The sequence below is a fragment of the Arachis stenosperma genome, chromosome 1, assembly GCF_014773155.1.
Source record: "Arachis stenosperma cultivar V10309 chromosome 1, arast.V10309.gnm1.PFL2, whole genome shotgun sequence".
In the NCBI taxonomy this organism is placed as follows: domain Eukaryota; kingdom Viridiplantae; phylum Streptophyta; class Magnoliopsida; order Fabales; family Fabaceae; genus Arachis; species Arachis stenosperma.
In genome coordinates this window covers 121,909,427-121,935,514 of record NC_080377.1, presented here as the reverse complement: position 1 = coordinate 121,935,514, position 26,088 = coordinate 121,909,427, and the positions used below count along the sequence as shown (strand labels likewise).

Sequence of the window (26,088 nt, the reverse complement as noted above, 5' to 3'; positions counted from 1 at the left end):
CTTTTTTTTTTGAATTTTCAACTTCACAATTTAAAAATTGAACAGAGAAGCTTTTTCTTTTTCGAAATTTGATCAATTTTATAAAGTTTCAAAGTTGATAAAAGATTTTTTTTTCTTTTTGATAATTATATCTAACAACTGTCAATAACCGCTTCTCAAAAACTTCTTTTTACAAATATATTTGTACATACCTTTATAGAGTACGCAATTCTTTTCAAAGTGTTCCAATATGCACATGTGACTTGACAAAGTTTAAATTTGTCAAACATTGGCTTGTCGAAAATATTATTTTTGAAGATTTTTTTTGCTAGATGGACAAAAGCAAAAATACTTATCATTATTGAATATTATTTTCAACAAACTCATATTCAACAATTTTTTTTTCTTTTTTTCTTCTTTTATTTTTTCAACCTGTCGAACTCTCTCAACTAAATAGGATAAATTAGGAATATGCATATTGAGTAATTTTAGACGCATATACAAGCCAAGACCTTTGATGACTATTTTGATGATTTCACTTTCAGGATCTATCGATTCTCCATCATCTCGTTCTATTGCAAGCAAATCTGTCAACGAGAAATTCAATTCTTCCTTATAAAATTGAGCATAAAATGCATTTTTCAATTGTGCCCACGTTAAAATTGAACTGGGTCTTAGATTTGAAAACCAAGTAAAAGCATTTTTCTGTTAATGAAGTAGGAAAAAATTTTATTCTCAGGTTTTCATTATTTGCCAAATTTTCTAATTCGACCATATAGCGAGCTATATGCTCGACAATTGATAAGGGTGTTCATGGATCGGATTCAATCCGCATATCCGTGGTGTTTATCCGAATTCGATCCGAAAATTGCGGATATGAATCCGATCCGCAAGGCTATCAGATCAGATCCGCACACTAATCGGATCGGATTGCGGATTTTGTGTAGGTATCCGTATATCCGATCCGCATATCTGTGTATCCGCAAAAATAAAGAAATAAATAAATATTCTTTTTATGTTTTATTTTAACTAATAATTATCATATATGTTATATTATTTTAATTTATTATCTAAGAAAAGTATATTTAATATTATTTTAAGAGTAAACGTATTTTTAAAAATAGAAAAAATGAATTTTATTGATATTTTTTTAATAAAAATAAGCTTTTTAAAATATTTTTGTGTTTTGCGGATATATCCGATATCCGATATGATCCGATCTGCAAATGTGCGGATCGGATCGGATCCTAACTAAAAAAATGTGGATATTGGATCCGATCCGATCCTATGATTTTAGTGCGGATCGGATCAAAATTTTGGCCATATTCGATCCGCGTTCACCCCTAACAGTTGACTCTCCAGCCTCTTCTAGCAAATTTTGTAATTATTTTGGAATTTTTTACACCCATTGGCACTTCTATCATTTGCACTGTAGCAGGGAAAGGATAAACAAAATATGGTCGATGCATGAGACCCACATTGATACCCATTCTATTGAGGACATCCTCGACAATCTTTGTCACTTGGTAATGATATCCACACTGTGTGTGAAGTCTATTCAAAACTTCATCAGCATTTTGATCTTGTCGAACGACATAAGAGATATTTTCTTTCCTTTCAAGATTGTTAAATACATTCTCCTCATTATATCATACATTCTCCTTGTCTACTACCAAATCTTGGGGAATATGCTGCCCCTCATTATAATTAACAATTTGAGCAATTCTCTCGACTTGTTTAGCCAGTCGATCATATTTTGACTCATTGTTAGCCAGGATAGGATTCACAATAGTAGTCATTTGGTGAGTCAACAGGTTGACAAAATCATGATGGCTTTCATCAATATATTGTCGAAACTCAACCATCAACTCTGAATTATTCGACGAAAAACCCACTTGATAATCTCGATTGACGTCAGGATATGAAAAAGAAGATAGGTTAGAAACCGTACCTGGCACATTTTCAAATCTAACTGAAAATGTGTAACTGCATATGGGAGGCATATAGCCAGGAGGAAGGCCAAATAGAGGCCAACCTGCAATTACTTGCGGTTGATTCTGCACTGGGGTGATCCTAGCACGTGGATTTCGCCCACTACCACCAACACTTGCACCAATAACTGCAATATTCTCCTTAGAATTATACTCTGCATGTGAAATCAAATCTACAGAAGTTTGTGTATCAGTTATTGGGGCGTTATTACTTATTTCTGCATTGTCATTTGAAACTTCTTCAGACATGATAACAATTCTACCACTTCTTAATAGCATGTACCAAATATCAACACTGCATGTATAATGAAACAGTGGAAAACAAAATATTTTGACACAATTAAATTTTAAAATTGTTCCACCGGGCGTGCCAATTTATTTTGTCAATTTTTAACAAATCGATGGTGGTTCGATTCTAATGGTCTAAGAGAAAAACCTACTCTTCTTTTGCGGGTACCAGTTTTATTTGCATCAAAATCTATGCCTTTCACAATGACGAAGAAGAAAGAACCAAACTTTGCAGAAATTCGGAATGAACAATAAAACTTAAACGGCTTGAATAAAGGAAAATTAAATTACAGAAAGAAAGAGTGTTTGGAAAAATAAATAAAAAATTAAAAGATAAAGACCGGAAAGGGTAAAAGTTGCTGAATTTAAAGGAAAGCAAAGGACATTGTAAGGAAGATAAATTGCATGAAAAGAAAGTTGCATGGAATTTAAATAAAAAGTAAATATATGGAAAAAACCCTTCAAAGAAAAAGACTCTTGACTGACTCAGAAAGTCGATGTGGATATGAGTGAGTGTGAGTGTTTTTTCTGAAAAGATTCCAACCCTTTCTTCATCTGCATCTTGTCAATTTATAGGCCAATCCGTCCAATTATTTGCTGATACGTCATTCTGACTAGGGGTGTTCAAAACCAATCCGGACCAAACAAAACCGATCAACCGAACCAAAAAAACTGAAAACCGAACAAACCGTCAACCGAAAAAATCGAAAAAAATCATATTTTGCTGTTTTTTATGCGGTTCGGTTCGGTTTTTTATTCTAACACTGAAAACCCTAACCAAACCGAACCGAACCGGTCAACTTAAAAACCCTAAAATCTATTAGACCATTACCCCACCCCACCCCCCACTAGATCAGATAACCTAGTGTTCCACACTCCTAACCTAGCGCAGCCACTCTCTCTCAATGAAGCCCCATTACCTCAACCCTCATAGCCGCGCCTCCCCAGCCCTTCCCAGCCCTGCCTCCCACTCTCCCATCACCTCGCAGCCCCACCCAGCACCTCCCAGTCCCGCCGAACCAGCCCCTCCCAGTCCCGCCGAACCAGCCCCTCCCAGTCTCCCCGAACCATAGCCTCGTAGCCCCTCCCAACAGCGCTGAGCAGTGCCGTGCCGTGCCGGACCAGCCACCCATCAGCGATGTTCAACCGTTCCTGGCAGCACAAACCAGCGAACCCAGCCCCTCCCAGCAGCGCCGAACTTGCGCCTCCCAGCCCCTCCCAGCACCTCTGTTCTATGTATTATCTATTTGTTGTTGATTGTTGTTGATTGTTCACTTATTTCTTAATGATTTTTTGAAATTGTTAATAATTTTATTTTGTTTTAATTTCTGCTTCTGTTTGAATAATTTATGTTCTATGTTCAGTGTATTTTTGCAATTGCTAATTGTTGTTGATTGTTGTATTTGTTTATGCAGTTTGTTGTATTTGGGGGTTTTAGCTTATGAATGTGTATTATTTCTAGTTGTTAGGGTTCTAGCCTTCTAGGTTCTGATTGTTAAAGAAGGTGTGTTTTTTATTGTTAGGGTTCTAGGATCTGATTGTTAGAGAAGGTGTAAGGTATGTTTAACTGCATTTTATATATAATTAATTGTTGGGTTTGAGATTTGTGTGCTGATGTAGTTGCCATAAGAAATTCATTTGGTGCCACAAATTACCTTGTTGTGCTATATATATAGGTCTTTTTTGATTGCTGATTTACTGATCATTGTTTAATTTATTTGTTGTTCTGTTTAGGAAAATTTATTTGCTGGTTCACTAATCATTGTCACCTCTTAATTTAAGCAGATTTTGATTTTTTTATGATAATTCCATTGATGGAGTTATCAAGGAGAGCTTTACGGAATAGTTTGTCCTATTTGTTATAACACTTGTAATTTTGGTTATGATGTACTAGAAAAGAATATGCATGAATATGAATATCTTGATAAGAATGGAATGGATTGTCAACTCTTTGAATGAGTGACTGATTCCTTATTTTAAACTCGGTGACTCTGAGATCATGTGGAGAAAACTCTAAAAGTGGCTCCAAGACTTTTCTTTTGTTCAAAATTATAGTTACATTAGTAAAATTGCATAAATGATATATGTGTTCTTATAAGAATAAAAGGATAACTTGAGTAGATATTATATATGCAAGAAATTGTCACAAACAGGTAGAAAAGGATGAAGAGGCAACATTTTTAAAAACTGAACAAACTGAACCAAACCAAATCGATAAAAAAACCGAACCAAACCGAACCGCAGTTTAATTAAATGATTAGATCGAATGAATTTTTTCTTAAAAACTGAACCAAACCGCACCACGAACACCCCTATTGACTAATGCCTCCTCTTAATCAGAAGCACTTGTCTCAAAGTCATGGGAGATAAGTCAAAGTAGAAAACCTCATAGTTCTGATAAGTCAGAGAGTCGAAGCAAGTTAAGAGGAAAGTACAAGCCAAGAAAGGAGTTCATTTGTCACCATTGTGGCAAGTCAGGACATATCAAGAGGTATTGTAGGTTCTTGAAAAGAGAACAATCAAAGGGAAGAAACGAAGACAAAGGTAAAGATAGTAATAAAGAGACTGCTACTATTGTTTGTGAAGATGTTCTTATCACATATGATGAAAATTATGTAAATCTTGTATGTGATTATTTCACTTGGATTATGGACTCTGGTGCCTCATGTCATGTCACTCCGAAACGTGAATTTTTCACTTCCTATACTGCTGAAAATTTTGGTAAGATCAAATTGGGAGATAAAAGAGTGTGTGATATCATTGGTATGGGTGATATGTGGCATGAAACCAACATGGGATGCAAGTTGCAGTTGAAGAACGTTAGGCATGCGCTAGATATGCGGTTTAATCTCATTTCAGTGAAGGCATTGGATCAAGAGGGGTATTGCACTTTCTTTAGTTGTGGAAAATGCAATATTACCAAAGGGGCTCTCATTGTTGCTAGAGAAGATAATAGTCTCATTACTCTCTACCGGTTGTAAACAAAGTTGTGCAAAGAAGATGTGAATGTAGCTGATGATTCCTCTTCTGATTTGTGACACATACGTCTTGGTCACTTGAGTGAGAAAGGACTAAGCGTCTTAACCAAGAAGCACTCACTTTCCGTAAAAGGTACAACTTTAAATACTTGTACTCATTGTTTTGTTGGAAAGCATGCTAGAGTATCATTTCATATTTCTGGACCTCATATGAGATCACATGTTCTAAATTTAGATCACATTGATGTTTGTACTATGGATGCTAAGACACTAGGTGGTGCATCATATTTTGTTACTTTTATTGATGATTATTCTCGAAAAGTGTGGGCTTTTGTTTTGAAATCTAAAGACCAGGTGCTCGGTATCTTCAAACACTTTCATGCAAGTGTTGAAAGAGAAATAGGAAGAAAATTGAAATGTGTTCGAGCGGATAATGGTGGTGAATACAGGGATCCGTTTGAAGACTATTGTAAAGGACATGGAATCAAGTTTGAGAAAACGGTTCCTAAGACTCCTCAACATAATGGAGTTGCAGAGATAATGAATCACACTATTAATGATAGAGTCAGGTGTATGCTCTCTCATGCAAAGTTGCCTAAATCCTTTTGGGGTGAAGCGATAAGAACTGCAGTAGATTGGAGAAAGTTTGGAGAGGAAAAGATGATAGTTACTTGTGAGTGTTTGGTTGTAGGGCTTTTATTCACATTCCAAGAGATGAAAGGTCCAAATTGGATGAAAAGTCAAAGCAGTGTATCTTCATGGGTTATGGTCACGAAGACTTTGGTTACAGATTATGGGATCCGGTAAGGAAGAAGATAATTAGAAGCCAAGATGTGATTTTTCTTGAAGACCAAACTATTAAAGATCTTGAGAAGACAGATAAGCAAACAATAACTGTTAGACGTTCTGCTGATAATGAACCCGGTCCTTCCACTAGACCTCCTGTTGATGGAGAAGATGTACAAGTTGATAATGATGGTGATGATTTGCATGATGAACCTACACCTCAACCTGAGGTGCCAAATGTTGAAGTTCCACCTGAACCACCAGTTGAGCCTGAATTGAGAAGATCTACTAGAGAGCGTCATCCTTCTCAAAAATACTCTTCTCATGAGTATATGATGAACATTGAGACTGGGGAGCCAAAGAGCTACTAGGAAGCTATGTCTGATGAGCATAAAGAAGAATGGTTGAAGGCCATGCAAGAAGAAATAAAATCCTTGCATGAGAATCATACTTTTGAATTGGTGAAGTTGCTGAAGGGTAAGAGAGCATTCAAGAATAAATGGGTGTTCAAATTGAAAGCGAATAAAAATGTCTCACGACCAAGGTACAAAGCTCGATTGGTTGTGAAAGGTTTTGAGCAAAAGAAAGGTATTGATTTTGAGGAGACTTTCTCTCCAGTTGTGAAGATGTCCTCTCTTCGAGTTGTGTTTAGATTGGCAGCCAATTTGAATTTAGAGGTTGAGCAACTTGATGTGAAGACTGCATTCCTTCACAGTGACATAGATAAAGAAATTTATATGGAGCAACCTGAGGGTTTCGAGGTTAAAGGAAAGGAGCACCTTGTATGCAAGTTGAAGAAGAGCTTATATGGGCTGAAGCAAGCGCCAAGGAAGTGGTACACGAAGTTTGATTCCTTCATGGAAGGTCATGGGTATAGTAAGACTTCTTCTGATCATTGTGTATATGTTAAGAAATTCTCTGATGATGATTTTATAATTCTCTTACTTTATGTTGATGACATGTTGATTGTTGTCATGATATTAAGAAGATTGAAAGTCTTAAAAAAGACTTGAACAAATCCTTTGTTATAAAGGATTTGGATCATGCAAAGAAAATCCTTAGCATGAGTATCACTCGTGACAGAAAGAATGGAAAACTGTGGTTGCCGCAGTAGAAGTACATTGAGAAGGTTTTAGAGAGGTTTAGCATGAGTAATTCCAAACATGTTAGTACTCCACTTGCTAGTCATTTCAAGATGAGTTCGCAGCAATGTTCTACAAGTGAGAAAGAGAAAGCAGAAATGAAGAAGATTCCATATGCATCTGCAGTTGGCAGTTTGATGTATGCTATGGTTTGCACCAGGCTGGATATTGCTCATGCTGTTGGAGTTGTTAGCCAGTTTCTCTCTAATCGTGGCAAGGAACACTGGCAAGCAGTGAAGTGGATTCTCAGATACCTTAATGGTACTTCCAAAGTTTGTTTATGCTTTGGGAGTGGCCAACTTGTGTTGGATGGTTACACAGATACAGATATAGCTGGGGATCTTAATTCAAGAAAGTCTACTTCTGGTTATATGATGACTTTTGCAGGGGGAGATGTGTCGTGGCAATCTCGACTTTAGAAATGTGTGTTGTTTTGTCTACTACAGAGGCAGAATACATTGCTGTTGTTGAAGCTTCTAAGAAACTCTTGTCGATGAATAAATTTTTACAAGAGTTAGGCATCAATCAAGAGAAGTTTGTGTTATTTTGTGACAGTCAAAGTGCTATCCATCTCAGCAAGAATCCGATGTTTCATTCCAGATCGACATAGAAGTGAGGTGTCATTGGATATGTCAAGCGCTTGAGATGAAGTCATATGCACTTGAGAAGATCCATACTGATGATAATAGTTTAGATATTATGACTAAGAGTTTATCTGTAGTGAAGTTTGATTCCTGCAAAGAAAAGGTGGGCTTGGTGGAGCAGCCTATCTCCACTTGAGTTGGTGAGGGAGAGATTTGTTGGTGAGTCCCCAACCTCAAGTGGGACCCACAACCTTTTAAAATAAAATAAAGAAATAAAGAAAGAAAGAAAGTGGCTAACGCCACGAAGAGAGAGTGAGAAGCTTTCTTCAAATTCCAAAAAGAAAGCATAGAAAGAAACAGGGTTTTGGCGTCGAGAGAAGAAGAAAATTAGGAAAAAGGAGCATTGCCATTTTGATCACATTGACTTGGTAAATTTGCTCAATTTCTTATGAAATTTTAGTATGTTGTTTCTGATGTAGAGATGAACATTAGGATATAACTTGCTAGTTGTATTGCCTTCTCTTTTGCCTGATTTGAGATACCCACTTTGTGGAGGGTTTAGGTTGATTCCATCAATTTTGATAATGTATTTTGTTGATTGTTGAGATGTTCTAGTGTCACTAGGAAGATTGTTTGTGTACCAAGGTTGTCAAACTCGCGAGTCTAAGTAAACTCGTGGAGCTGACCTAGACTCGACTCGCGAGTTAACTCGTAGACTCGTACGAGTTCACTTGTTATGAAATTTATATATATATATCATACATAATGTAAATTTACTCAATTCTAACCCTTTAAAATTAATAATATCAATCTTAAAACACATAATAAATTAAAATAATAGCATACATTATAACAAATACTTTAAAATACACATTCAAATCATCTATAATTATTCTTATACAAATACAACATAGAACACACAAAATTAAAAATTCTAAATCTGTAATACTAAATCTTTAATTGAACATTGAATAATATCAAATAATCAAATTAATTCTAATCAAAATAATTAATTACTAATCAGCCATAAATGGATGAACCATCTGGCCATCTAACATAAACAATAAGCAATAAAATTTAAAAAGCAAAAAAAAAACTAAATCAAGAAGCAAAGGCATACAAAAAATAGAGGATACAGAAGAAAAGAAGGGGCAAAATCCCAGCAACAGCAGATTGAAGACAAGGGTGCAGCAGGCAGCGGTGGTGAGGGTGCAGCTGCAGCACGAAACGACGGCGACAAATAGTCATGGATTTCACGACAATGCAAACCAGAGCAAAGATAGGACTGTAGGAGAAGTAGTCGAACTCATAAACGGTGATAGCACGATGGAGTTGCAGACAGTGGAGATGTGAAGAAATACAAAACAAAGGACAACATAGGTAAAATTCGCAAAGACAATTGCACAAATCAGAGCAGAAGTAGCAGACGCAGGCGAACAACGGCAGCTCGACAGGGAACGGCGACTGCGGCAGACCATGGAGAAAGTGAGACTTGAGAGAAACAACGCAAATGAGTGAGTTGTGAGTGAGTTTTTTTCATTCTTTGGGAGTGTTATCGTAACCCTAATAAAAAAAGTAATTTTTTTGTTTCAAAATGATGCTATTTTGAGCAAAAATGAAGAAAAACACAAACTCGCCAACTCGGTCCTAAACTCACGAGTTTGTCCGAGTTTGATTGAGTCTAGCCGAGTCTAGCCAAGTTTAAGCAAGATAGAGTCTATGTCCAAGTCAACTCGATTCCATATCTAAACTCGTAAACTCGTACGAGTTTACGAGTTAACTCAAGAGTTTGATAACAATGTTGTGTACCCATTATTCTAATAGTGGAAGATTTTACTGGACTAGATCCCGTGAATTTTTTGTCCCTCTTTTGAGGTATTTTCATGTTACAATTTTGGTGTTGGATTATTTAATTTCTGCCATTATATTTGCTGCTTTGAGTATTTTTAGTATTACCTATATAATCGCACAAATTGTGAAATAATTATTTTTTGTGCTTCCGCTATTAGACAGGTTCTTGTTTGAACCTTTGTTGAGTTTTCCCAACATATCATAAATGTTGAATTTTGGAAGATTATTAAGGATTTTCAAATAACAGTTGCTAATGATTTCTAGAATATTATTGTGGAGTCTAACTCTTTAATGACTCTTCAGGTTATTAAAATAGGATGTCCGAATTCTCACCCTTGTGCAGCTTTTGTGCAAGATATACTGATCCTAAATAGACACATGCAGAATGTTAATTGAAATCACACGTTAAGAGAAGCCAATGCAATTATAGATATAATGACCAAAAAGGAATATGATCTCCTTATCCATCTTCACATTTTTTTATGCAGCTACATCTGATGTTATTTTAGCTTTAGTTTTTAATATGTATGGTTTTTTTAGACTTAGAGACTCGTAGTTTTTCTTACTTTTTTGGAGTTCTTGACCCTGCTCCTTTATAAGAATTTTTTCTTTTACTTATGTTGTTTTCAATCAAGTTTATTTAGAGAAAAGAAAAAAGATATTTTTTAATTAAAAGGTTGACTGATGTATTTATAAACAATGCTATTTGTAGTGCGATTTTGATCGAGTTTAAAAGAAAAATAAATCCAATTCGAAGTATATAATTTATTGCGGATTGGATTACATATGTTTGATTTTACTTTTTAAATTCGATCAAATACAATTCAAATTATTGCAATTTGGATTGATTTGATTTATGTGATATAAAAAAATTAACATTTTATTATTAAAAAATAAAAGTAACTTTATATTGGTAAATAAAAAAATAAATAAATCTAATTTTATATTAAGAAAACTTACTAAATAATAATAATAAATAATAATAATAATAATAATAATAATAATAATAATAATAATAATAATAATATTATTATTATTATTATTATTATTATTATTATTATTATTATTATTATATGTAACAAATAAACATATTAATATAAAATTTAAATTTAATAATAAAATAATAATGTTAGATCATATTTTATGGATTTGGATTAGATTAGTTAAATTTTGAGAAATAGATACTGATCCAACCTATGTAGTTTCATAAAAATAGAATTTGATCTAATTTAAATTAGTATAATTTTAATTGATTTTGGATTGGATAGCATATTTGTTTGAATTAGTTTGAATTTAAATATCCTTATTTGTAAGTAATGATAAATTTATATTTAACTTTATTTTTATATATTTAATGATTTAAGTTTAAACTTTGAAGTGTTAACATGTATTTTACATTTATTTTATTTAATTTATTGATAATATAAAAAATATTTAAATAACTTTTAACAATGATAATTAAGTCTTATATACATTACAAAATTTTATTATTGTTGTCTACTTTATCAAAAAAAATTTTTATATACGTATATAATTATTTTATAAATGTTTTAGACATGAGATTTTAATTAATTTTTTTAAATGCTAAAAATTATCATTATCAGTAGCTTATATTAAATACTCAAAAAAATATATAAATTTTCAAGATATAAGAATAATGTAATGCTATTTATAGATATGCATACTTTACTCTTAAATTAATACAAGAAGATATAAAATTTAAGATAAGTTATAAATCCTTCAACATAACGTAGATTCTTCCGGCGAGAGGTTAAAAACATCTTTTTGACAGAACAGCGTTTTAGAAGAAGAAGCGATCACACTTTTTTGGTATTTTTTGAGTTTATCGTCATCAAAGTGTTTAAACGAAAATTACTATAGAATTCAATTTAGCTCATTTTTTTGGATAATCAAAGACTAATTTATCGTTGAATAGTGTATATATGTTATTAATTTTTAATTCATTCAAATGTCCTAACTATCTCTCATTTCAGTCTAACTATAATTTTTTACTATCTATCATTCTAATATACTAAATAAAAAAGATTAAATTAAATAAAAAAATTATTAAATAAAAAATACTAAAAACTATTAAAAGTACTAGAGAGTACTAAAAATATTAAAAATATATATTAAAATTTATTTTAAAAAAACTATTTAAAACTTTTTTATTTTATTATTAATTATTAAATTTTTTCTCTCATCTTCAATCTCATAAATAATGTAAAAAAACTAGAAGTACATTAAGAAAGTTAAAAAATAAAAAGAAAAAAATTATCTATTGAATTGGATAATATATTTATTTATATAAACTAAAAATATTAAAATTATTTCTAATTAATAATTATACATACACTTGGATTAAAAATATAATTATTTATATAAACTCATAATTTAAAATGAGGATTAAAGATGGAATAACAATTTTCACTACTTGGATTTGAGCTCGTACTCATTTATTTTTATTTAAAGTAGTAGGTTCATTATAAAAAAAATTAATAAAACAACTTAACTTTAATTTATGTCACAAATTAATTAAGTTATGTTAATTTAGTTGTTAATTTATTAGTCTATATTAAAAATTTAAATTTTGTCTTATGCATGACGACGAATGAAGGATATGATAAAAAACCAAAACAACACACGCCATGGCGATAAATTAGTGCTAATTGCTAATGATATTCTCCGTATTATCTAGGCAAAATTACAAGGTGTTGTATAACATCATAACATGTGTATAATCAGTTACAGGGTACAATGAATTATCCTACCGTTGCCCACTTCAGGGTTTATGCATAGACAACTCCTTTAGAAGACTACGTAGCAGTTCTGTTCAAACACTTATTCCACTTAAACCGGGTTAGCCTCTCGGATTTTCTGTTGATTTTGTAAACTGATACATTTTGTAGCGATTTACATAAATATATGAAAAAGTTCAAACGTGTAACGCTTTAGGAAAATTGTAATTGGACAATTTTAAAATTCATTCATCTTATTTAGGTAACTTGTCCTAAAATTTAATGATGTCGATAAAAAAATAAACACATAAGTTTTAATATCATACGTCAAAAGGTTGTTTGTCATTAATAATATCTCAGGATCAAAATATGTATAGAATAGTTATTGACTTAAATTCTCAATGATATTTTATATCAATAAATAATAATACTAAATATGAAGGAAAAACAAATAACCTCAACAGCATTAGCTTTTGTAACATGTCTATAAAAAAAACATATATTTGATAAAGTTATTAACTGTATTATGGAGAAGGGATTTTCGCTTTGTTTATGGTCATGAGTTCGACCATAATATTTATTTAGAGTTTGATTTCAGTTGAAATTCACTCAAATAGTGAAATATATTTATTTTAATTCAAGTAGCATTATATTTTTATTTTTTTAAAATAGAAAAATAAGATACATTTAAAGTTCAAAAAACTATCAAATATAATTAAAGATTTCATATTCAAAATCTAATTCTATTACTCTCAAACAATGTTGTTAGTAAAAATCAAACTCATAATTTAAAAGAAAGACTCCTTAATTGGTAGATACTCTTAGATAAATGATCGAATGGTATCTTAATCTTTTTGACACAGCAAATATTTGCTTTTTGACAAAAAATAGTTGTATTGGACAAACAATTAAACTTAAATTCTTGAATAATCAATATTACTTTTATTTCTATTGCAACAATTTTTTTTTTTTGTGAAAGAGTGCCCGTATTAATAATTGTTCATCTTTAAAGTTTATTTATTTTTAATATTAAAAATAATGTAAACTTTAAATTTAATTAATTTTATTAAATTTTTAAAATAAAAATTATTATACATATTTTTATTAAAAAAACATTTTGTATATTTTAATATCATCCATTAGGCATACATATACTAGTAATAATAACAATTTAAGTAAAATAAATAGCCACTTGTCTTTTTTTTTTAGAAATTAAACACACAGTAATAACTTAATTTAATAGAGTATCCGAGAAGCCGCTAATTAACAATACTGAGGTTTTTTTTTGTGACTGAAATAAATTAAACAAAGAAAAACAAAACAAATAAAATAAGGAACTGCTTAAATAGAGGGGCAGTCCTATTTAAGACTACTCTTAAACTCCTCCCAAGGTGAAAGAAGCTCCACATGCGAAAGTTGCATCTCTCATAACCAAACGAAAGTCAACACGCCAATTCCAATGCATGATATCTCTTATTTTGAGCACGAATGGATCAATAAACCTAAAACCATCTTGAGTAACAAGATTAAAGGCTTCCACATAATCCGTCTCACAAATAACATCTCGTTGACCCACATCCCAAGCTAAGATATATCCTCTCCAAATAGCAAACAATTCTTCTTGAAGAATACTATTACTCTCAATCATTCCCAAACACCCCCTTTGCCAGCTCCCATTACAATCTCTAATAACACAAGCAAAACCAACACTATCACCCGAACCAAAATAACTAGCATCACAATTAATCTTAAAAGTACTAATGGATGGAGGATTCCAAAAACCATTTAGAGTAGAGGGAAGGGACATACGTTGTAATTCAAAAATATTCCTAAGCTCTTTTTCTGAGGTTAATGCCAGACAAATCACTTTTTTCGGAGGCCAAGTTTCATGGGGATTAAATATGTCATTATTCCTTGCTCGCCATATCCACCAAAGTCCCGAAAAGAACTTGAACGGATGCTTTCTGCTATGATACAAGAACCAGTTCTTCAAATCCAAAGGATGACCAGAAATATCCAACCTATAAAACTTTAACAATACTGAGGTTTGATTTGGTAAAACTTTTACTTTTTGAAAGTAACTATAAAAGCTACTTTTTAAAAAATAGCTTTTCAAAAGCACTTACATTTGGTAAAATTAAATTAAAAATGACTTTTAATAAGTATAAACACCACAATTGTGTTTGATAAAACAGCTTTTAAAACTTAAAAAAATTATAATAAACATGTTTATAACAAAGAATAATTTCTTTTTTCAAATTCTTTAAAATTTTATATAATATTTTAAAATAAAATAATTTTAAAATAAAAAATTATTTTATATATTGACTATCCTTTACAGATCACAAAAAATGAGACACATATCTCAAATAAATTACTCTTATGATTATATATCTATATTTACATATGTATATACATGTTATTAAAATTTTATGACTAGTTTTCGTAAACCAAGTCAACCTCTTCACATTTCAAAGATCAGATAAAAAACAAACAAACATCATAAATCTACGAAAAAATACAAAAAACAACGTACAAAAAAGTAATATAAATAGATAAAAGTTGGCACAGGATTCGGTGGTCCAGGAACCTTTGGACCACTTAGTGGTCCAAGTAGAAAACATATTTTTAGAGTTTTTTTATTAATTGCTACGTAGTCCTTGAACTAATTTTAATTACAAATCAACTCCATATATTTTATTTAATTATAAAAATAATTTTTTTATTTTATAAATTATTATTTTATCAATTATCTATTATATTTATTAACAATCAAATACAAAAATAGCAACCAATTATATCCTCCATTCATCCTAATAATTCCAATTGATTAAAAAATTAACTTTGATCTCGTTACGTTCGTCCATGGCTTCCAAATCCTGTTTCCTTGAAATTCAATCGATTGGTTTACACTATATCACAAAACAATCGATTGAAAGTTGTAAGGTAGAATGGTAAAAAGCGTATACCAATCGATTGTTTATACTTTCCAATCGAATGAATGCCTCAAAACAATCGATTGTTGTTGTTACTCAATCGATTGAATTCACGAAAACAACATAGATTTGCCAAATACAATCGATTGGAAAGTGATGACATTGAAGTTTTAGCCAAATTCAATCGATTGGTAATATAATCCAATCGATTGGAAGGTGATGAAGTTGAATGTTTTGCCAATTTCAATCGATTAGTAATGGTACATAAAATTAATTTATAGATTGGTAATTTATAGAATTAATTTTGCCGATCAATAGTACCTTTTGCTTTTATTCAAGTAAGGCATAGTAAAAAATACAAAAAGCATATGATATTGATAAGGTAGCAGCGTATCAAGTAGTAAGTATGCTTAATTTATTTATTTGTGTTATGCACAAATTTAGTTTCGTTAAAATATTAGTAACCAGTGCTCTAATTTTTGTAAATATGTTTTGGAATAAGTGTTTGCAATTAGTTAAATGTTAGAATATATTGAGTAAATTCTTTTAATATATTTAGAGTTAATATAAAATTGAGGGTAAAAAACGCATTTAAGCCAAGGAGAGAAGTTTATTACGCATATAAGTCAAACAAAAATCTGATACAAGAATTCACCAAAGCACACTTTAATGTAATTCGAAACAACTTTATTCGAATTACATTCCTTAATAATTCGAATCAATACAGCTCCAATTATTCTCAACCATTGCATACAAGTAATTCGAATCAACTTAGAACGAATTATAAAAACATAATTCGAATTGTATCAATTCGAATTAGTAGGACCACGTGAGTAGGAGGAAGTTCGAATTAAATTGATTCGAATTACTCACATTTCGAATCAAATGGTAATTCGAATTACACATTGTACAATAAAATACTAGAAAAAATACTATATAATATAAAAAAATATGCTAAAAGAAGTATAAAACAAGATTATAATAAATTAATTTAGTATAAAATTAAATATAAATTAATTTTAACTCCTATTAGTACATTGAATTAAAAATAACATATAAAATGTACTTGTATTTATTAAATTTTAATAACATATAAAAATTTAATGACTTTTTAAATATTTTTTTATAATAGGAGTACATTTTTATATACTTTAAATACTTTATATAAAAATGTACTTGTATTCATACAAAAATAAGTGTTGTGCCAATAATAACATTATAATGTTTTAAATTAATTTTTTCTAGGATTTTAGATTAAAGCAGCACATGAAAAAGTATTATTGGTATTTTAAAGCTAACTTAATTAAAAAAGATAGAACTGTATTTTTTAAGATTTTATGTACATAATTAGGCTAATTTTTTTTTAATATTGATCAAAGATGTGTGTTACACTATGTTATTTGGTTTCAGGTAAGTTTTACTCTACTATAATTTTTTTTTTACTTTTCAGAAGACACAAATCTAAAAAATTTTATAAATTAATTTAAAAAAAATATCATTGACGTTTTATAAATTTTATGTACCATTACTAATTGATTGAAATTGGCAAAACATAACTTCATCACATTCCAATCGATTACATTACCAATCGATTGAATTTGGCTAAAACTTCAATGTCATCACTTTCCAATCGATTGTATTTGGCAAATCCACAATCGATTGTTTTGAGGCATTCATTCGATTGGAAAGTATAAACAATCGATTGGTATAAGCTTTTTACCATTCTACTTTACAACTTTCAATCGATTGTTTTGTGATATAGTGTAAATTATCGATTGTTTTGAAAAACCAATCGATTGAATTTCAAGGAAACACAATTTGGAAGTCATGGACGAACGTAACGAGATCAAAGTTAATTTTTTAATCAATTGGAATTATTAAGATGAATAGAGGATATAATTGGTTGTTATTTTGTATTGATTGTTAATAAATATAATAATGATAAAATAATAATTTATAAAATAAAAAACTATTTTTATAATTAAATAAAATATATGGGGTTGATTTGTAATTAAAATTAGTTTAAAGATTACGTAGCAATTGATAAAAAAACTCTAAAAACATGTTTTCTACTTGGATCACTAAGTGGTCCAAAGATTCTGAACTACCGCCTGTGCCATAAAAGTTTATACCTAATATGTGAAGAGATGTATTTGTGTTGAAATCTATAAATATTAGATTGAAAAATAAAAAAATATATGAAGACTGTATTAGAATTTGTAAAGGTTAAGATAAAAAGTAAAGAATATATAAAGATTTCAATAGTAATATAATAACAGAAAATATGATGAAAAGTTAAAAATATATAAAAATTTTAATGGCAATATAATAGTAAAAAATATATACTAGAAAATAAATAAAATTTGATAAGTACAAACCAATTTTAAGAAGGTCTTGCTTAAGTGCTTTCAAAAGCACTCTTAATTTTAAAAAATCGCAAGCACAAAAAATTTTTTAATTTACCAAACACAAAATGAAGTGCTTGTGCTTTTTAAAAGTACAAACACCCCATGAAAAACCTTTATCAAAGTAAGTTTTAATCTAATATAAGCAGCTAAAATCACCCAATGAAATCAATCGCTTTACCGTGCGCGAATATATTCCCCACCGAGAATAGCATATGGTCCTATCTTAACTATGCTCTATAAAAGTGTCTTTTCTTAAGACTGACAAATGAGAAATAATATTATCACAGGCATCAACAACTCAAAGGAACATTCAAATCTGAAACACATGAAGACTGGGTATCTTTTTATAGCTACAGACAGCTAGATGAAAAATGTACTGTCCCTTCAGCTTGCTGCTACGATTATAAACTAGCAATGTTGGTGGTGAACTGGTGATGGATGCTTTTGTTCAATTAGCAAGGCGATGTCTGATTATTCCGCGCTCTTCATCCAATACAAAATTGGCCCTTGAAAAGTGACTACTGTTGAAGAATGGTTTAAGATCATATATTTCGTGCTCTTGAGCCTGCAATTTAAAAACACAAAGTGGTGAGTTAAATTCAGTGCTATCTCAGCTCAAAAACAAACACAAAGAACAAGTGTAAATACCTTATTGTGGAGATCTTCCACTTTGACATCTATATGTTCAAGACCTGAAGTAGATCCAGCAATGATTTCTTCAAAACGCAAAGCATTCTTGACAAGCTCGCGGAGAAGGTAAAGCAGCAATTCATTGTAGTCCTTCTTGAAAGTCATATATTTTCTAAAGCTCTGCAACAGTAAACTCACTATTTAGATAATAGAAATATGTAACAATATAGCATGCTAGAAAGATACATTCATAGATTAAATAGCACTCTGCAGCAAAGCCAAAATAATTTTCAATACCTTTTGAAGAGCTTTCTGCACTCCAAATTTCTGGGTTGAAATGAATGAATCAAGTAGGACTCGAATTGCCATGTCCACATCCTCTTGTGTGACATGGTGCCTGAGATGCATCCTCGCATGAGCTTCGGACATCCTTATCATTGACTCAATATGCCTTACAGCAATAGGGACCCCTTGACCATGCTATATATGATAATAACGATAGCATCTTAGTCAAGTCGCATAGACAATTAATCACGAACAGAAGTTTAGCAAGAGAAGAGACAAAGGGTTACCGAGGATTCTTTCCGCAGTTCGGCATAAACATGTGTCAACTTATCCAAATCAGCATCATGTAGTCTTGGAAATACATTTAATTTAGCATAAGTAATATACTTCTTTAGCAACTCTTGTGGAAGTATCTGCAAACAAAGTCCACTCAGAAACAGAATCCACAATATAAGTTTATCTAACAAAACAAAGTTGTTAGCAACAGCAGTCGGATTTGATTAAAACCTCAGGATCAACAGGCATGGCAGACGCATAATCATCTTGGGACTCAGTCACTGACTTTTCGTCTCTGTTACCACCCTTTGGTTGTGACCTAAAGTGACTGTCCACTACAAACTTTGCAAGCATTTCATCAGTGACCGGATCAACCACATCCTGCACAATCAAGAAGTCCCTTAGTACATACGAATATGGATAAATCAAGAATCTATTGAAGAAGCAATGCAATGAATTTAAACATTACCTTCACAACACAGAGGATGTCAAAACGGGAAATAATAGGGTCTGTCAATTCAACATTTTGAGAAAATGTTTTGGAGGAATCATATCTGTAAATCAAAGTTAAAGGTAACATCAATTAGAAGCTTGGAAAATGAGGGTAAAAATAACTAATACTAATAAGCGACCTAAGGTTGAACTTAAATACACAGACATTAGAGACCCTTCAGTATCAGTGTATCACATATTAGAACCTTATCTGAGACACTAATAAGCAGAGCAGGTTTACACTCAGATACAAGCAACCTCCTATTTGCTTACCTTCCTCCAATAGGATTGGCAGCAGCAATGACAGAACAGCGTGCCTGAAGAGATGTAACAATTCCCGCTTTTGATATGCTTATACTCTGCTGCTCCATGGCTTCATGGATACTTACCCTGATGTGATAAAAAGAGAAACAGTCATACATAACCAACAACTTCCTCCGCAGAGGATGGGGGATTAACAATCTGATATTGAGAAATTTCAGGCTAATCTAATTTCTGTTTATTACCTGTCTTGGTCATTCATCTTGTCAAACTCATCGATAAGGCAGATCCCTTTGTCAGCTAGGACAAGGGCTCCCCCTTCCAAGGTCCACTCCCTCGTGACAGGATCCTTGTGAACTGCTGCAGTGAGACCCACAGCAGACGCCCCCTTGCCGGTGGTGTATACAGCTCGTTGCCCAGTTTTCTCAACGTATCTTGCAGAAGAAATTTGAAATATAAATTAGTTAATTAATTGATCACCATTATAAAGTGAAAGTCTAAGGCATGTTGACAAGTTCTTACTTGAGAAATTGCGACTTCGCTGTTCCTGGATCACCAAGAAGTAGAACATTAATATCTCCTCTCAGTCTGTGCTTTCCTTGAACATTTTTTTCTTGACCTCCAAACATAGCTAAAGCTATTGCAGTTTTGATGTCTTCATGACCATAGATTGATGGAGCAATAGACTTGATAATCTGAAATTTAATTCATAGCACATTAGAACCCAAATAACTAAATGATGAAGTAAAATATATCAAGCAATAATTCCATAGAACAAACCCTTTCTCCTATTCTTGGATCTTTGCTCAAATTCTCAATCTCTTCTTTGTCTTCCTGAGTAAGTTTGTAAGCAGAGAACAGATCGTGCTTCTTTGTGACATAATTTGCTTCGACAACAGTGGCAAACACAGGAAAACCATTCTTTGTGTTTAGCGACAAATCGAAGTTATTAGTATAGATACCTGTGACCTCCTGAAACAGCAGAATAATGTACAAGAAAATAAGGAATCATCCTACAAATCACAAACCAAATTAAGAAGTCCAAGCAGAGGACAATACAATCTCTTCCCCAGGACGGGCACAGTCAATCAGATCGTTCAATAGTATAACTTCCTTGTATCTTGGTAAACGACCTGCAGGAACAATTCCTGGGCTCTCTTGGAGAGTGAGCTTCTGAAAATTCCTGTAAATTGTCTGCAGCAATCACAGAAGGAAAAGGGTTAATTTTCTTTTTAGAGAGATTGTCAACTTATATTGTAACAGAAAATCCAAAATGTCAAATCATCTGTGAATAAAAAACAATAATACAACATTTCACTTGAACAAGCCTCATGCAAACATTTGGCCTAATCAAAGTAAACCAACAAGCAGCACATTGTGCATCCGTAATTGTAATTTAAATATCCTCACACTCAGCTTCTTTATCAAATAACAGAGGGCATAAAACACAAGGATTTGTGGAACTGTACCTGCTCAATATTGACAGTAAATGGCCCTTTTGATTGACACTCAGGACAGGATCCAACTCTCACCTCTGAGTAGGAATTCTGGAAAAAAGGTCCCAAAGTTGCACCACATTTATTACAGTCATACTTCACCTGTTGCAACTGGGGAAAGACTCCTGAACGTCTAGTTACAACTCCCCCAATTCGAATCATTGTATTCAAGTGAATTTGTCTGCCAAAAGAACCAGCTATTAGTTTATTATCTTATGAAAGCTAGGGGAGAAGTAGGATAAAGGAACGGGTTGGTTTGTTTCTGTTACCTTATATTCCGAATCTGGTCATAAACTGGTAAGTTTGTTATACGAACATAAATCTTTGGTTGTATATTTTTGTAATTTGGATGCAACTGAAAGACAACATTTTTAGCAACATCTTCCATTACTTCCAAGACAGACTGAGGTGCATCAGCCAGCCAAATGGCAATGTTGGGATGGACGTAGATAAATTGTTTGTAATCTATCTCCAAACTACACTTATTGGCTGCAATTAAAAGAGACGAGAAAAAAAGGGAGGAAAGATATAAGCTGACGCAAAGAAGATATTGTCACTACCAGGTGTACAAAATTTTAAGACTCAGTAGAAAATATATTACCTAACACCATCTCATTTATCAGCCGCACATATTCAAAGTCACCGTGTTCATTTTTAGGATTAACATACGTGAGCAAGAAATCCTTGAATTTTCTAGCTATGAAGCGGCGGACTTCATCTCTTGTAACCCATTCTCTAAGTGTTCCTTGAACGCGGTACATCTCATAACCACCTTCCTCATCAAAGTCATCCTACATTTCATGTACCCATGTTAATTGTTAAACTTAACAGCTTAGATTGTGGAAGCTTTAGAATAGAATAAATAAAGCATACAGTACATCATATTGATCATCCTCGGTTTGATCAGTCCTCGGAACATCATCTCTAGAGTGTCCTGGCTGTGACCTTCCAGGTGAACTATGCAACCCATCGAAATCATCATCGCTCAGATTAGGAGCCCTGGCATCAGCTCGAGCCCTTTTGGAGGGCCTGTAACTGTCATCATCAGTATCTGCAATAGAATATTCAAATATAAATCACCATTGCCTTAACAAAAATAACAGAGAGCGAAAAAATAGCTCTACATATACTGTAAAGTTGTGCAAGAGCACGTAGAAAATATGAAATTATGCAGCACATATATTGGTCTTAAATCAATACTTCATGATGAATGACATTTAAAATTTGGCTGGGACAATCAAATCATTGCATCACCAGGAACAGGCTCAAGTCAACAAGTTATGTTCACGGATCTAAATCCAATGTAATGGATATATGTAACTAGTAATAGAACTTATTATTAATTATTAATATTATAAAACGAAGGACCCTAAACATTAAAAGATGAAATGAGGCACGTGTTAACAAATTGGAATCTGAGGCCAAAATAAAATAAGAGGAGAGAAAGTAAAGGTTACCTTGGTCATGGAGAAGCTGAGGGAACTTGCGATTGTTAAGGCGACCATCACGAGCATCTAGTTCCACCTCCGCAGCCCTTCGATCTTCCATTATCTGATCAAAATCCCTAACATCCTCCACTGAATCATCCAGCCCAGCCGACTCAAACTGATCATGGTCATCCAACCTCCGATAATCACTGTAAACAACAATACACAAATAAAAAAAACTTAGAAATGAAGAACAAAACGGTATTGGAGATTTTGAGGGGGAAGAGAAGGAAGAGGAATATGAGGACTGACTCCATGTAGTTGTCATTGTATAGATCCTCTCCATCTTCGTCCTCTTCCGGGTTTTCGTCTTCAGGCTCATCCTGAATGATGTCGGGGTCAACGGAAGCCTCGTCGTCTTCGGAAACATGGCTGGTGTGTGGAAGCTGGTCGGTGTTGAAACCGGCGGAGGGAGAGGTCGGTGATTCAGGTTCCGGCGTTGAAGCGGGATTCCCTGGATCCATGCTTGTCTAATCACTCTTTCAAGTTTCAACAACTGAATCTAATTTTTTTTTTCTCTTGATCAATCTCTCCGGTGATGAGTGGTGAGTGGTGAATGGTGAATGGTGGCTACTGAACTAGTCTAGGGTAAGATAAGAGGTATCAAACCGCTCCTCTTGGTGGGGTCCCTCCCTTTGGCGGGAAAACTTTGGCGCCAAATCTCGTGCCCGCTTCTTGGGCTGATTCAGATTGGACTCCACTAGGCCCAAACCTGCTATTACTTAATGGCTTCCTTTTTGGGCCCTGCCCATTATGATTTGTTTAAAACCTGTTATTATGACCAAAAAACATGGAGATTACGATTGAGTACTTATGATAACTTAGGCAGTGTTTGTTTCCAACTTTTCATAGAGTCGAAAGAGATTGAAATTATTACACCAAACAAAAAAAAAAAACAGAGATTGAAATTCAGGATCCCATCCAAAGAGAAAATTCATTATTGTATTTTACGAAAATTAAAATTTCAGTTGCCAGATACAAAATTTATGAGAGAACTAAAATTTTAACATTTCTTTTAATAATTAAAGATATTTTAAATTTAATAAATATTCTTATTTCATATATATATTTATCTTAAACCAAATAAAATATTAAGATTTAATTTTATACACTCCACACTAAATATAATACAAAAATTTAGTTTAATCTCAATCTCTCTTTCAATATAAGTTTTTCTTTCAAACATAATCTAGTAGTTTTGACCCAGAAAAAAACTTAGTATTTAAGAATTAAAAAAAAGATAACTTAGTATTAAGTTCTACATTAAAGTTTTGAGTTGGATGTGGTGTCTTCTTATAATTTCTCTTTAATTTTCCTTCGAAATTTTTTCGGTCACGATTGGCCCAATATATATATATATTATTAAAGAAGGATGCCAATGAGTTATAACTTATAACTCAAATGACAAGTCTCTCCATACTCACTTAGGAGGTTGCGAGTTTGAATCTTCCATAAAAAAAATAAATAAATAATACTAAATATAAATGGCTTTGAATTATAACTCAAATGACATAATCTACTCAATTAAGAGGTCGCAAGTTCGAATCTCCCTATCTTTGATAAAAAAAAATTGTCTGTTACACATAAATTTGATATTGGTGATAACAGCGTTCATAAATATTCAAAATGAAGCTCAAAATATATACTCTAAACATACTGGAATTCTTTAATATTTCTACAACTGATCATCTGAAATCGCCACTCATGTTATTGGATTTTGCCTTTTGATATGAGGACAAAATAAGTTAGAAGGAGAAGAGAGAACGCATAAGAAAAAGCTAATGCAAATAAAGAATATAATAAATACATAAACTTGTATAAGAAGCTGAAACAAGATGCTTATTACGGTGTGGCGTGGGTCATTAAGGTGAGAAGGGGAAGCAGGGGAATTAAGCAAAAAATAAGTGTCATTCAAATACAGTTATACCTAATTCATAAATCATAATTGTGACTCTGTAAACCAATTAAATGGAGTTGTGTGACATAATTGTACTGTACAACTACATATTGTCATTGTTTTTCTCATCTTCTCTTTTTCATATATTTACAATTTTTCATTCAAAGCATAATTTGAGGTTAAAAAGCAAAGTTAAGCATCATGATGTAGCAATTCTCCATTCTCTTTGGCGCTCAGTGTCTTATTGTGTCTCAAACAAGGGTGGCAGAGTTGCTGGCAAGTCATAATGCCTAGTAGTAGTATAGTATGGGGTTAAAAGTAAATGCCGAAAATGATCCAAGAGCATCATTATATATCATCAGGGATGACGATCTATAATAGTGATAATCAATTAATCATATGTGATTAAATCATAGAACATGCGTATGCCAACATCGAAAAGGGTCGAGTCATTGAGCACAGAAACATTTATTTATGTTATATATATCTCGATCCTGAGCTACTTCATCCAATGGAGTAGGGTCAGGACAATGGACCCCCGATTTTGAACTACCATTATGATAGCACGAACAACGAACGGGAGCTTAGTGGAAAGCATGCCCTCAATTAACAATAAGAATTAAGAATTATTATATAATACAAAACAAATTAAAGTAGGGGTAAACATCGTCTTCTTAGGTCTCATCCACTAATAATTTGATTTTTGTTTTCTTCTTTTCTAGAAAAGCTACCAATCATGATTTTGACAAAAAGCTATTCAAACCATTATTCTAAAGTAGTAGTTTTAAAAGAAAATTATGTCATAAATATGAAAATAATTGAAAATTAAGTTGATAAGATATCTATTGAAGGATTTGGGACCCATATGAAAAATGTGGAGCATGAGAGTCCACGGATATATGTTATTCCATCACCACAAATTAATGGCATGTATTTCACAACAAAAATGAATCTTACTTATATATAATTAATTATAAATTTAAACAATGCTACATGTATAAGCGTTTTAGTAACTAAATTTAGCATAAGTCCAGTTAAAAATTAACACATGCACACATTTCTGTTAAAAACTTAAAAATACACAAAAATTTATCGGTATGGTATAAAAATTTTTGCAGTTAATAACAAAATTTTTATACATTATCCATAAACTATTGATATAATATAAAAAATTTTCCGCATAACACATAAACTTATTGATATAATACAAAATTTGTTCACAAAGTTCTGAAAATTTTGATAAATATTACTTTTATTATCGTTGTTTTGAGTTCTGTATTAAATCATTTCGTTGAACATATATACGAAAAAAAAAGTGAATGGGTCAATATTCTATGCATACGATTTTTTAGAATTTTTGAATTATACATCAAAATTTCTGTGTTCAACAAATTTGTTAAGAATAAAGAAAAAAATGATGAAAGAAAAAAAAAGATTAGTAGAAGAAGAAAAATTAAAATAAAATGAAAATAAAAAATAGTGCACATGTATAAAAAAAGAATGTACAAAAATTTAGTTTGACGTAATTAATACCACTATATGCTACGTGTATATTAAAATTAGTCACCAAAATTAGTTATTAA

General features: G+C 32.0%; 1 protein-coding gene across 1 annotated transcript; it reads right to left on the bottom strand.

Annotated features, from left to right (window-relative positions):
• Nucleotides 1–17,940: 17,940 nt before the first annotated feature.
• Nucleotides 17,941–23,164, bottom strand: LOC130969139 (DNA replication licensing factor MCM2). Its single transcript, XM_057894778.1, has 17 exons — nucleotides 22,861–23,164; nucleotides 22,579–22,757; nucleotides 22,000–22,172; nucleotides 21,723–21,912; nucleotides 21,391–21,610; nucleotides 21,095–21,302; nucleotides 20,685–20,819; nucleotides 20,406–20,597; nucleotides 20,148–20,320; nucleotides 19,871–20,059; nucleotides 19,638–19,754; nucleotides 19,342–19,426; nucleotides 19,104–19,253; nucleotides 18,884–19,009; nucleotides 18,609–18,791; nucleotides 18,330–18,491; nucleotides 17,941–18,246 (listed from the first exon to the last, which is right to left on the bottom strand). The coding sequence occupies exons 1-17, from the start codon at nucleotides 23,070–23,072 to the stop codon at nucleotides 18,130–18,132; spliced, it is 2,811 nt and encodes a 936-aa protein (XP_057750761.1). The 5' UTR covers nucleotides 23,073–23,164; the 3' UTR covers nucleotides 17,941–18,129.
• Between the last annotated feature and the right edge of the window lie 2,924 nt (nucleotides 23,165–26,088).